The sequence below is a fragment of the Sceloporus occidentalis genome, unplaced genomic scaffold (assembly GCF_023333645.1).
Source record: "Sceloporus occidentalis isolate IW3139 unplaced genomic scaffold, rSceOcc1.0.p SCAF_1, whole genome shotgun sequence".
NCBI classification, from domain to species: domain Eukaryota; kingdom Metazoa; phylum Chordata; class Lepidosauria; order Squamata; family Phrynosomatidae; genus Sceloporus; species Sceloporus occidentalis.
Window position 1 is genome coordinate 119,144,732 of NW_028316981.1, and position 13,925 is coordinate 119,158,656.

At 41.3% G+C, this 13,925-nt stretch overlaps 1 protein-coding gene across 1 annotated transcript; it reads right to left on the reverse strand.

Annotated features, from left to right (window-relative positions):
• Window positions 1-3,408: 3,408 nt before the first annotated feature.
• TRAPPC5 (trafficking protein particle complex subunit 5) lies at window positions 3,409-10,806 on the reverse strand. Its single transcript, XM_089533239.1, has 2 exons — window positions 10,732-10,806; window positions 3,409-7,792 (listed from the first exon to the last, which is right to left on the reverse strand). Exon 2 carries the CDS (start codon window positions 7,786-7,788, stop codon window positions 7,222-7,224), a length of 567 nt encoding a protein of 188 aa, XP_089389365.1. The 5' UTR covers window positions 7,789-7,792; window positions 10,732-10,806; the 3' UTR covers window positions 3,409-7,221.
• Window positions 10,807-13,925: the final 3,119 nt, after the last annotated feature.

The window sequence follows — 13,925 nt, forward strand, 5'->3', positions numbered from 1 at the left end:
TTAGGAGATTGTGGTAATGTAAGGATTTTAAAAGAACTGCAATTTATACAGAAACAGATCTCCTTAATTCTAACGGACCAAGTAAATCGTAAGCTTAAGTTTGCAAAACAATTTTTTTTTTATGAAGCAAATAAACTGGGACGGTTTTTGGCTCATAAGCTAAAATCTGAACAAAGGAAAAGAATTATTACGAAAGTAAAGTATAATGATAAGATCTGCTTAGGACAAAAAGACATTGAGAATGCTTTCATTAAGTTTTATATTAATTTGTTTAAAGCTGACTCTATATCGATTGAGGAAATTAATAATTATTTGGGGAAAAAACATATACGGTCTATTACTCAACAACAAATGGAACTAATTAATCAAGACTTTACAATTCATGAGGTTTCCAATGTGATACGTGGGTTGAAATCCAGGAAAGCTGTGGGCCCCGACGGCTTTCCAGTGGAATACTGCAAGGCCCTCTCAGAAACATTGATTGAGCCGTTAGTAAGGGTTATGAACCAAGTGTCAGCAGCTAGTAGACCAAACTCATGGCGAGAATCAAATACCACTTTAATCCCTAAATCCGATGAAGAGATAATAGAACCCAAAAACTTTCGCCCTATAGCGTTGCTTAATGTTGATTACAAGATCTTTGCCGTGACTCTTGCTAATAGACTCAAAGCTATCCTAAATCTGTATATTAACCCTGATCAAGCCAGTTTTTTACCTGGTCGACATCTAAAAAATAACGTACGCCATATGTTAAACTTAATTGAATTTTGTGAGAAAAGATGCGATAAACCTTTGGCGTTATTATTTATCGACTTCGAGAAAGCTTTTGATCGGGTAAATTGGAAATTTTTGAATGTTGTTTGTCATAAAGTCGGCTTGGGAAGTAGGTTCACTTCATGGATTGATCATATTTATAAAAAAACAAACTGCATCCCTGATCATAAATGGCCAGAGGACTAAACATATTAATCTATATACACTCGTCCCCCGGGTTACGAAATTAATTCGTTCCGGCGCCATTTTCGTAACCCGGAAGTCTTTCGTTAGCCGAATCCCCATAGGCGCTAATGGGGAAAGCCGCGTTTTGGTGCGAAATAGCGCCGAAAAGCACCAAAACTTTTTTCGCAAGCCGGGGAAACGTTCGTAACCCGGAAATAATTAATTAATGTTTTTTTCTTCGTAACCCGAAAAATTCGCAACGCGGCGCGTTCGTATCCCGGGGGACGAGTGAGGGACTAGACAGGGGTGTCCCCTTTCCCCACTTTTGTTTATTTTGTTATTAGAGATCTTGAATGATGATATTAGACTCAATTAAAAAATTAGTGGTATTAAAGTAAAGGGTACTGAAATGAAATTGCGAGCATATGCGGATGACTTAGTTTTATCCTTAGCCAAGCCTGTTGATAAAATTAGTGAGGTTAATGCATGTCTCACTCGTTTTGGTAATGTATCAGGCTTAGTGATCAATAAAGAAAAAAACGCCATTATGACAGTGAATATAAACCCCAGTGAGAAGAAGAGTCTTCAAGATTTGTCAAAGTTTAACATTGTGGATAAAGTAAAATACTTGGGGATATGGCTATCTACAAAGAATACTGACCTGTTCAAAAATAATTATAGTAAGAGATGGCAAAAGATCAAAGAGGACTTATCACGTTGGGAGAAAGCAGGATTATCTTGGATGGGAAAAGTGGCCGTTGTGAAAACGATGGTTCTCCCAAAATTGATTTTTTTTGTTCCAAGCCATACCAATCTTGACTAATGAAACTCCTTTTAAGTTATGGAACAAAGATATAAGCAAGTTTTTATGGGGAGGGAAAAAACCATGGGTTCGCTTTCGTTATATGTATGATGAAACCAGACATGGCGGTCTGGGTCTCCCCAATTTAAAACTTTATTTTTACGCAAGTTGCTTTGACTGGTTAATCCCATGGTTTACATTAAATGATAGAAATTTGTTAAATTTGGAAATGGCAGGGAATATCTTTGGCATTCATGCCTATCTATTTTATGAGAAGACAAAAATTAATCACGCTTTCTTGTCACATTTTGTTAGAAAGGTCCTTTTGAGGGTATGGATGAAATTTAAACATTTGATTTACCCAAAAATCCCGCCGTGGACTTCTATAAACGAAGCTTTCCATAGGCGCAACGAAATAGCGTGTAACCGTTGGGTTACATATAAGGATATTCTAATTAAAGACCCAACAACGAATATATTAACAATGAAGTTCATGGATCAGCTAACAAAAGAAGGTTATTGTATAAACTGGTTTTTGTTCCGGCAATTAAAGAAAGATTTGTATCAGATGTTAAAGATATAGGTATATGTTTAGAACAATCAGATTTTGACAAAATTATTTTTGGAAAAAGTGCAGGTAGGATCTCAAAATTTTATAAATTTCTGTTGAACCTTGAGATGCATGAGGAGTTAATAAAACCGTCCATGGTAAAATGGGCCCAAGATCTAGGTGAAAGCCTACCGTTAGACCAATGGGGAAAAAACTGGTCCACTAGGATGAAATACACAGCTTGTGTCATTATTAGAGAAAATTATTTGAAAATGCAATACAGATGGCACATGACCCCCTTGAAGCTCTCTAAGATATATAAAAATCAAAATCCAATATGCTGGAATTGTAATAAGGCCATCGGTTCTTATGTGCATATGTGGTGGTTTTGTGACTTCGCAAAAGAATATTGGAAAATGATTCATCAAAAGGTGCAAATTATTTTACAACAGACTCTTCCTCTAGATCCTAAAATGTATTTGTTGAACATGATTATGAATGATAAGTTAGAAAGATCACATGGTAAACTGTTGTTTTATATAATTTCAGCAGCCAGAATCGTGTTAGCTTCTTATTGGAAAGCGACCCAACATCCCTCGTGGAATGATTGGGCCTTGAAGGTGTTGGATTACATGCAAATGGATAAACTAACATGTTATGTAAGGAACTTGGATTGGAAAAAAGAAAAAAGAGTTTGGGAACCTTTTGTATGTTTTTTGGAAAAAGAAGAATTGCCCTTTCGTAATAGTAATTGTATAAACTTACCTTTATAGTCCTATAGGTGGGCAAGATAATGAAGTACGGTCGCAAATACTTAAGAAAACAGCTTGATGTTTTGATGTAACAATAAACATGTGAGAAATGAGTTGTAATCATGACAGAAGTGTAATAGGTTGTCTAGTTTCACACTCACTTGTCCCGCCTCCTCAGAGGAAGTTTTGATATTAGCGTGGTAATGGAAAATTATGTGCGATTATATTTCTGTTTACTAATTTACTCTATTTGATAATTATCAGATGTAGTGAAAACTTTTACGTATATAATCGTAAATGTGTACTTTTTTAATGTTTAAAATACTCAGTAAAGATCATATACTAAAAAAAAAGGCACAAACATGTTCATCAACCTCATCTTTATTTTCTCTTGGATATTTGTCACATGCAGCTGGATCTTAAATGCATTTATCCAGAAATCCAGTGGAACTTGCTGTGGAAATGCCCAGTTGCGCTAAATGGAAGGCCAACCTGTACCACCCCAATTTCAGAGAATGCCACCATCTTGCAATTTATACTTTTCATCCTGGAACTCCAAAAGATGCAAGTTGGTTTTCAATTTGGTAGGAAGCAAATAGCAGCAGGTTCAGAGCCTAATCACCTTTGAGCAAGCTCAGCTGGTTTAATCTTTACCTACACCTGTCCTGTCAAAATGCTGTTGAGCATGCAGAAGAAATATGTAATGTGCTGGAATGTGCAGAGTTCTGGAATGCCAGACCTCTGTTATTTGGGGGTTTGTTTTTATACAAATGCAGACAGAGAAAAGTTGCAAGCAGAAAAGCATTTATTTTCCCAGTAATTATAAATATTTAATTACTTCATATATTTAAAGCTGTAATTGATGTACACCTGTATTTTTCATTTTAAAAGCCATGTGCATGAAGAAGAATGTGAATGGAAAACAGATGTTGAAGAAGAAACTCTGTACTCTGGTAACTGTTTTTAAGTATCAATCATCTTCTCAGAAGCAGCTCTTGGTCCATGGTGGGTGTTTAATTAAATAATGCCTAAAGCAAACATTTCTAAACAATTAAAGTCCTTTCTGTTTTTACACATTAGTTATTAGGATCCACCTCCAACTTTCTAGAGTCAAGGAGATGCATTTCCTTGTCAGTTACACCTACCTGGCAACTGTTATAATGTAACTGCAGGAAAAAATCAAGTTTATACTTTATACTTCTTTTGTAATAAGAAAACTTCCCACTCTTGTTGGTGGAGAAAAGCCATCATATACAACACAGTGTCAAGCAGTCCAAAGAAACAAAACAAACATAAGTAATAATTTGCAATTCTATGTACATTTTAGCTCCAAAATAACTGTGCACAGAAAAGGATAAATTTCATTACTTGTACTCCCTATTGTATTGCATGATAGCAAGGCTACCACTTCCACTGAGAGATAAATAATGCTTAGGACTGATTCACATGCATATACACAAGTCTGATATTTACTGAAAGAAACCATCTGGGAGGAAAGCTGTATTAGTTTCTCTCTAGAAATTTTAAGTGGGTCATTATCCAAACTTTTCTCACTTTTGCAAATCATCAGCTTACTTTTCTTCAATAAAAGTTATGTTGTGACATAATGCTAGCAGAGGCAAGATAAAACTTTTGTACTACCATTCCTTTCAACAATATCTTTTATGCTACTTGCAGAATTCTTCATAAAGTGAACCAAATTTGCCACAACCCCACTTGAATTCATTTCTACAACATGGCATAGCCACAGGAAGGAATTGCATAAGATCAAGACTCCAATTCAACTTTATCCAGTGGGTCCTCCAAACTTTCTGTTTCTAGATCCACAAATTCAACTGGCCATGGAATGTCACACCCCATATTATTAAATGGGAGTGGCATGAACACATGTTCACGTTATGAGGCATGATCACCTGCTCCCCCCCCCCCCCCCCCCGTATCCATGCAATTTCTCAGAACCAATCCCCTGTGGATTGGAAGGACTCACTGTAACTTCTTTAGGGATATGAAGGCCTGGAAAATAAATGTAAATGTTCGGGGGGGGGGGGGGGAATCCTCATTCCTGGAATTTGGGCTGGGGGCAAGAGAAGTGTCCCCTCTCAGTGTTTTCACATCTAACCTTTCCTGGCTGCTAGTATCTCATTTGGAAAGTCTGCTCACTTAGACAGAAAGTCCACAATGTAACTCACAAACTGTAAAAAAACCACAGAACCTCAATCAGATACAGCAGTTTAGTGGGACATTCTGCACTAAAGCATATAAAACCTAGAAATAACAATTTAACATTTTTGGATGAACTCTTTTTACATGAGGTGAATTAATATTAAACCTCTCTCAATCTATGAACTATACTCTGAGAACAGGAAAGGTTCATTTTCAAAGAACACACACACTACATTGCTAAACATATAACAAGGACATATTCTTCCCCTACAGTAAATTCACACATAAATCAAATGATTCACTCACATAGTGCCCATCAGAGTCACCTTACTGTGTTTGTTGTGTAAAGCACAAGGATTATTTTAATTTATCTCACTAAAGAAAAAGGAAGGTTCAGAGAGGAAGGCATTAAAAAGATCACTAAAGAGATATTTTTCAGCACTTTTACTTGGTAAACCAATTAATCAAAACATTTAGTGCCTTTAGTTAGCAGGATAATTTCAAACTAGATTTAAAAATGCTGCAAATAACTTTCAACAAAATAGGAATGTTTATACATCATACAAAACTACTGTTGAGCTCGGTGTTCCACCATCTATTTCCCATCAGATGCTTCATTCTGAAATACCCATCATCCCTGATCTATGCCTGTGTTGCCTGGGAACTGTGAGCCAGTCATCCAGAGTAACTCAGGTTGAGGAAGGCCAATTTGCTAGTCTTTGCATGAGCAGATTAAGAGCCTGAGCAAAACCTCAGGGACCTACCCACTCCTTCCTTCCACTTAGCTTGGGGAAGGAGTAAGTCCATTCATGCTATGTCTGATTCCTGGGCTGTTAATATGTGCAAACTGGACATCATTGTTTTAACAACCCCATAACCACTAAACAAACCAATTACAAAATCAGGATTGTTTAGCTGGCTAATTTAAGCCATGTTTCCAGGTCTGTACACAAGAGGATAGGAATCAGGTAAAGCAAAACTAAAATCTAGTTTATTCTTCCTTCTGGCCAATGTCCTCAGCTGCATTTGCAGGTTTTTCCTCTCATGTGCACCATGCTGAAGTATGGTTTAGCATTACTTATATATCTATATCTTCTCCCCTCACCCACCTGATATAAAAGGACAAGAATACTCAATGGTGAGAGAGACCGCACTTTCCCCTTTTTTTCAGAATATAGCAGAAAATGAGTCTGACTAGCCTAATGGGAAAGCCCTGTTAGTAAATGCTTTTGGAATAATTCTCAAAGAAGCCTTTACTTGACAGTTCCCAAGCCTAGCATTTGCAGGCAGGGAAGCAAAAACAGATTTAATTATCTGTTGCCTTTTGCTCTCTACAGCAGAAACTATATGAGTAGCAAAGTGTACTTTTCACAGAAGCAAACAGTCTTTTTGATGTTTTACTCTTGTTCTGAAATACTTTATTCAAAGTGGTTGGTCTCCAAACCAGTGCAACTCAAAAGGAAACTACTCATTTAATTTGTAAGTTGTCTGTTTTGCCACGCCATCTTCAGATCATTCTTGCAGGCAAGAGAGCAAGTAAGTGGTGAAGGTGAGTAACAACTGACAGGGACTAGCTAAGAAGCAGCAGAATAAGCGAGGCTTTACAGTTCATTCCAAACCAGATGGCCTAGCAAAATATACCCTTGGCTAATATTTTCTAGTGGTAAGTTCTATGGGGTAACAATAAAAATGTGCAAGGCAACAGCACTGAGGAAAGCCCTGCATCAAATTGCACATAATTTAGCTCTCCTTAGCAGATGGTATATCTCTTTGCAGGGGAAACAATTCCATCCCGTCTAACAAGAGTAAAGAAACATATCTGTAGATTTTTTGGAAACAAAAGTGGTCCTAGATAAACAGTATAAACATTCACTGTCAGCATCAGCATATGGGACACAATTCCTCACTCTGGAGCTTGCTGCCCCTTACTGTAAACCATCCGAACATAGTTAGGGAAATTATTTTAGAATACTAAGTACATATGTACAATGCAGATCACTTCGCAGTGAATGAAGTTAGCGGCCATCCAGAGCTTTGTCTCGGGCTATCACTGACTCATCAAACTTGATCATAAGAGTGGTGCCTTTGTGCCAGTGGGCCGTGACTTTGGCAGGAAAGCCACTGCAAGTCAGCATGGCCTCCACAATGCCAGCTGTGAAGGAGGCACAGTTTAGTGTGCTGTTCTCCTTGGGAACTGAAATGTAAGTATTGATGAGAGGCTCCTTCTCAATGATATAGTAGGTCTTGTCGTCGTCATTTGCTTGTTCCAGCTTGTCAGCTTCCTTCCCAAAGAGAGCCTTCCATACAGTCACTTTGATGAAAAGCAGTATGTTGATGACTTTAGTTTCTCGCTTACCATTCTTCTCCCGCATCACCAGCACATCCAAAATACGGGCTCCCACCTGCTGGCCTAGTTCAGAAAGTTTGTTCTGAAGCTCCGAAACTGAGTAGACCCTGTTCTGACAGTACTGCACAATCTCAGAAAACAGCAGTGAAAAGGCACTCAGACTGATGTCCGTCTTAGGCCGGGTTAGTGAGCGCTCAAGGATAGCAGACTTCCCACGAGTAAAACGTGCATCCATGGTGCTAATGAGAGGGGGGAAAGTTGTTGGTATGATTAGCACTTGGCTGAATCCAAGTAACTGTATTTTTAATGGGGCATCATCTTGCATAGAAATTTATAAATGCTATTTATACAATGTCAGAAACAAACTATGGTAATGTGAGCTAATGGATGACTGCTAAACTATGTAAGTCCAGCCTGGGTCCTGATACCCACTACTAATTTTGTGCTAATCATAAGCTCTCACCTTACTTCACCACACAAATTTGAGAAATTCTACCAATGTATATCATTCTGAGCCCCCTGGAGAAAGCACTAGGTGCATACAAAATAAGGTCTTGCAACATCTGAAGATTAACAAAAGAGAGGCAATTGAAATGTTCAAGTGGCCTTAGACATGAGAGGGGGTAGTTTAAAAATGAAGCAGGTGGTAATTATAAAAGTTTATGAAATTATATACTATGAGGACACAAATATACTAAAAAAAATCTCCCTCTTACATTACAGCACTCAGGTTTATCCCTAAAACTAAGTAGATTTTTATGCCTATTCATAGGCTTTTCAGATGCATCTAGCTGGATGCTGTGGAATCAGCTTGGCTATTTTCTTAAAGTTATTCTGACCTAAAGGTTGATGCTATTAACTTGACAGTAAGAAACTGGACATATTGGTTTGCAAAGATACCCAACTTTCTATTCTAAGTTCCTTTACACTGCAAAGATAAGTAAATCTCAGGTGTGTTTTATCCTCTGCTAGACAGTTTTGAGGAAGTGTTATGGAGATTACCAAGTATTTCCAGGCACTCCAGCAAGCTGAAAAGCACCAGGTCTCCTTAGGGAAAAACCATGTCAGCTACCAACCTTGGATGCACCTGCACTGCATAAATAATGCAGTTTGACAGTCTGTTGTCATGGCTCAATAGTACGGAATCCTGGGGTCTGTAGTTTGTTGTGGCACCAGGGCTCTTTGACAGGGAGGCTAAATATCTCACAAAACTGCAAACTCCAGAATTCCATATCATTGGGCCATGGCAGTTAAAGCGGTGTCAAACTGCATTAATTCTGTACTGCAGACACAGCCCTTGTTTGCTTTTATGTTGTGAATATACTAGATAACGGGTGGATCAACGCTGTAGAAATAATGCCGTTTTGACACCACTTTAACTGCCTTGGCGCCATCCTACAGAATCCTTGGAACTGTAGTTTTGTGAGGCACCAGCATTGCTTGGTAAAAGACCTTGTAAAACTAAAAATCCCAGGTTTCCACAGGAAATATTATTATTAATAATAATAATAAAAGTACAGCATTTATACCCCATTCTTAGAGCACCTTACAGATGGCCAATTTGACAGTTCCCTGCCCTCTGACATAACACAGATGGAGAAGGGAGTGGCAGTGGGGAAGGGGATCAAGTCCAGCAGATACTCCCAGTTCTTCTTTCCCTCCATGGTCAGAGGGGTGGCAGTTAAGATGGAGGGAGGGCCTTTCAACTTCTCCTGGGTCTAGTCTTAGAATCATAGGCCTGTTACAGACTGCCAAAATAAAGCTGCTTCGGGTCTCTTTGGAGGTATGCTATTTAAATGATGCATGCATCCTAAGAATCTGAAAGCTGCACCAAAGCTGCACTCCAGTGCTTAGGAAGGGAGTGTGGCTTTGGCGTGACCTCCGGACTCTTAGGACCCATGCATTATTTAAATAGCATACCTCCAAAGAGACCCGAAGCAGCTTTATTTTGGCAGTCTGTAACAGGCCATAGAGATGGAAGAGACCACAAGGGCCATCCAGTCCAACCCCCTTCTGCCATGCAAGAAATCCAATCAAAGCATCCCCGACAGATGGCCATCCAGCCTCTGCTTAAAGACCTCCAAGGAAGGAGACTCCACTACACTTTGAGGGAGTGTGTTCCACTGTCAAACAGCCCTTACTATCAGGAAGTTCCTCCTAATGTTGAGGTGGAATCCCATTTCCTGGAGCTTGCATCCATTGCTATATGTCCTGTTCTCTGGAGCAGCAGAAAACAAGCTTCCTCCCTCCTCAACATGACATCCCTTTAAGTATTTAAACAGGGCTACAATATCACCTCTTAACCATCTTTTCTCCAGGCTAAACATCCCCAGCTCCCTGAGTCTTTCCTCATAGGGGCATGGTTTCCAGAACCTTCACCATTTTGGTCACCCGCCTTTGGAATTTCTCCACATCCTTTTTGAATTGTGGTGCCCAGAACTGGACACAGTATTCCAGGTGAGGCTTGACCAAAGCAGAATAGAGTGGCACTGTTACCTCCCTTGAGTAGACACTATACAGTTACCCCTCTGTTTTCATGGACTTGGAGTCTGCGTCCCTTGGAAATACGCAAGGGGCAAATGGAGGGCAACACAATGGGGTGTGCACCTGAGGCGTGTATGCAGTGGGGCACACACAGGAACGCACCACCACTGGAGTCAATAGGGACTCCAATACTGATGGTTTTCTGTTTCTGCAGGGGGCGGCTGTAGTTCTATTGATGCAGCCTAAACTTGCATTGGCTTTTTACGCTGGCGGATCACACTGCTGGCTCATGTTCAGCTTGTGGTCTGCTAGGTCTTCTCTCCCTCCAAGGCCAGGGAGGTAGCAGTTAGGATGGAGGGGGGACTTCATCTCTCAGAATTCCTGTTCTCTTAGGCCTTCTGGGAGCTGAAAGTCCTAAACACCTGAAGGACCCAAGCCTGGGAGCCTCTGATTTGTTGGAGCTCTTATAGCGCTGCTATTCCTCTTTAACTGCTCTGGCTGCCTCCTGTTGCATTGTGGGATGTGGAGTTTACGGAGGGGCCTTTAGAATCCTCAGCCAGAGAGCTCTGAGGCCTCAATGAACTACAGCCCCAGAATGCAACAGGAGGCAGCAGGGCCACGGAAAGCGCTCCGTCGCCGAGGACGAGGAGAAGCCATAGCCACAGACACACGCACCCCAAGCCTCCTCTCTCACCCTCTCTGCCAGCGGCTGGCCTTGCTGTCCCTCCTCCTTCCGCCTCAGCCACGCGCTCTACGGCTGCCGTAAAAGGGGGCGGGGCCGAGTCAGGGTGGAAGGAACGCTTCCGGCGGGAGCCGTTGCTATGGCTCCCAGTGGGCTTCTTCTTCTTCTTCTGCCCAGGAGGAATTCCAAAATGGCGGCGTACTAAAACAAATGGCAGGACTTGCCCCGAGAGAGGAAAGCATACTTTGGATCATTAGGGAATACTTGCCCATAGGGGATCATTAGGGAATACTTGCCCATAGGGGATCATTAGGGAATACTTGCCCATAGGGGATCATTAGGGAATACTTGCCCATAGGGGATCATTAGGGAATACTTGACCATAGGGGATCATTGGAGCATACTTGCTATGGGCAAGTGTTTTCCAATGATTGTCTATGGGCAAAGTCTGGTTTCTCTCTCTGGGCAAGCCCTGTCCTTTGTTTTGAGTACGTCCTTCCAAAATGTCCTCCATTTGGATCAGGGCCAAGGATAACTAGGGTGACCGGACACGCCCTCCTTTCCCAGGACTACATTCCCTACTTGATTTCTGTCCAGGAGGAAGTCCTTAAAGCGTCCTCCTTTTTGAGCAGGACTAAGACGCCTGAATTTACATTTATATTAAGTGTTATTACTTTGTCATTCCTCATGTCCTCCATTTTTCCTGACGGTGGTACAAGGTCATGGTGACCTGAGGTCCTCCTTTTCTGGGACATGTCCTCCATTTCAGCCTTCTTGTCCAGGAGGAATTCCCAAAATGTCCTGCATTTGGAGCATCACCAAGAAGCATGAATTTACATTTCTAAGAGTGTTTTAAAGCTTTTATTTGGAAATGCCCTACATTTTCTTGAATGTCCTACATCGAAGGTGACCAGGCACCCTCCTTTTCCAAGATGTGTCTTACATTTCCGCCTTCTGTTCAGGAGGACTTTGAAAATGTCCTCCATTTGGAGCATGACATATATGTATATGTATATATAAGAGTTATGACGAACATGTTTGAATTTTCATTTATGTCACTATTTGTAGCATTTATTTGGTCATGTCCTATATTTTTTTCTTGAATGGCTTACATTTTGCGGTGCCTTGTCCTCCTTTGTTGTGAGGACATCTGGCCACCCTGAGTGGAACTCATGGGTTTAGGCTGCATCTACACTGCAGAAGTAATCCAATTTGACACCGCTTTAACGCCCAAGGCTCAATGTTGTGTAATTCTGGGAATTGTAGTTTTGTGAGACCTTTACTTTCTCTAACAGAGTGCTCTAGTGTCCCAACAAACTACAAGTCCCCAGATTCCATAGCATTAAGCTAAGGCAATTAAAGCAGTGTCAAACTGTATAATTTCTGCAGTGCAGATGCAGGCTTAGTTGGAAGTTGGAATGGTCTCTATAGGTACTCAAGCACCAGCTCTGTTGTTATCAAGTGGGGGGCCACTAGAGAGGACTTCCAGCTTCGTCTCTGTGTCAATAGACAGGGTACCCATGTGTACTGTGATGTACTCCCACACTAGATCCCAATACTCATTCATATGGGTAGAGTTCAAAGATATAGCCATCTTAATCTGTAGAACATAGTGGGGTTGGAGTGGATGGCCCTTGCGGTCTTTTCCAACTCTGATTCTATAATTCTAACCAAAAGAAAGAAGGTGGCAGCATGAGCTTTCCAAGAATAAAGTCTATTTCCTCAGATCTGAGAAAGTAGACTGTAAGTGCATGAAAGCTCATGCTGCCAACTTCTTTCTTTCAGTTAGTCTCAAAGGAACTATGTGATCTTTCTGCATACTCATTTGTATGATTATCAACTAACCTTGGCTTTAGGCAACATCCTTGCCTTGTCCCTCAACAAAGTTAAAACTGAACTTGTTACCTCGGCTTCACGCTCACAACGTTTTGCATTCCTATGGACATTCTCACACACAGAGGTTTATCACATGGGATGAATAAAGTGCAGAAACTAAATTTAAACTGAAAACATTTGTGGGTTGTTTTTCAGATGATGTTTGTGTGAAAGAGAAATAATGCAAAATAACCTGAACACAAAGTCTTCAAAAACCAACTCCTTTTTACTTCGCTAAATTGTGAAAGTACAAAGGAGCTTTCCATTCGGATTATTTTTGCATTATTTATCTTTCACGCCAACACATCTAACGAACAACACCAAGATTTTAAAATCTCATTTCTGCATTCCAATTCACCCTCCATGTGATAAACTCCACAGACTGCTACATAGGTTTGCCCCTGGGCTTTTCCACTCCACCAAACACATCTGAGGAAGTAGGTTCATGTCTAGGAAAGGTCCTGCTCCCAGCTTCTTTCTTTCAGTTAGGAGCTGTACACACAGCCCTAAAAAAGTGGCTTGGTGCAGCCCCTGTTCCAGCCGGATCGGGGCTGCAGCAACCGAACGCCGCCTGCACCCCCATCTGGCTTTTGCAGGGTGCAAATGTTGCATTGCTGCAGCTTGACACTGCATTGTATGTACACAATGCCGGAGAAGCACCGTGACGCCATGCAGTGTGGCACATGGTGTCATGCCACCCTGGGGGAGGAGCCAGGACATGCCCCCAAGCCAGGCCAAACTGCCGGTCTGTACAGCCCCTTAGTCTCAAAGCTGCTGCAAGATCCCTTTGCATACTGATTTTCCAGACTAACAGCTTTGTCTTTGAGTTCGTGGACACCATGCTTAGCTTCCCTCTGGTGTGTTAGGAATGGTTACATTGCTCAGATGCGATTTGTAAGTGGGGCAGGTAGACTTATTTACATACACCAGGCGAATACAATAGTCATTGCTCCCTTTGTACTTGGTCACTGTGGGAGCAGCAACCAAACAAACACTCAGGTGGTCTTCCTTTTGCTGTAAGGCCGGCATGGATGAGGAGGAGGACCAGGCCTGGGCACTGCTACTTCTGTTGCTGTATTCACACATGAGAGGTGGAGGCAGTGGTGACAAGCTGGGCATGGCTGAGGTAGATGCCACTGGCCAGGTGGCTGCTGCACAAAGTGGGGTGTGGTAGTGGCAGTGAAAGAGCTATGCTCCCCCCATCCTCTTTGTCCTGGGATTGTTACTGGAGGATTCTATGGCTGCTGCCCAAGAGGAAACTTTGGGGACCACCAGCCTATGAAATTAATGCCATAAAGTTGACAGGTGACTTGAAGTCACACACACAGCGG

Coding starts and splice junctions, on each gene's coding strand:
- TRAPPC5 (XM_089533239.1), bottom strand. CDS start 7,788: ATGGATGCACGTTTTACTCGTGGGAAGTCTGCTATCCTTGAGCGCTCA.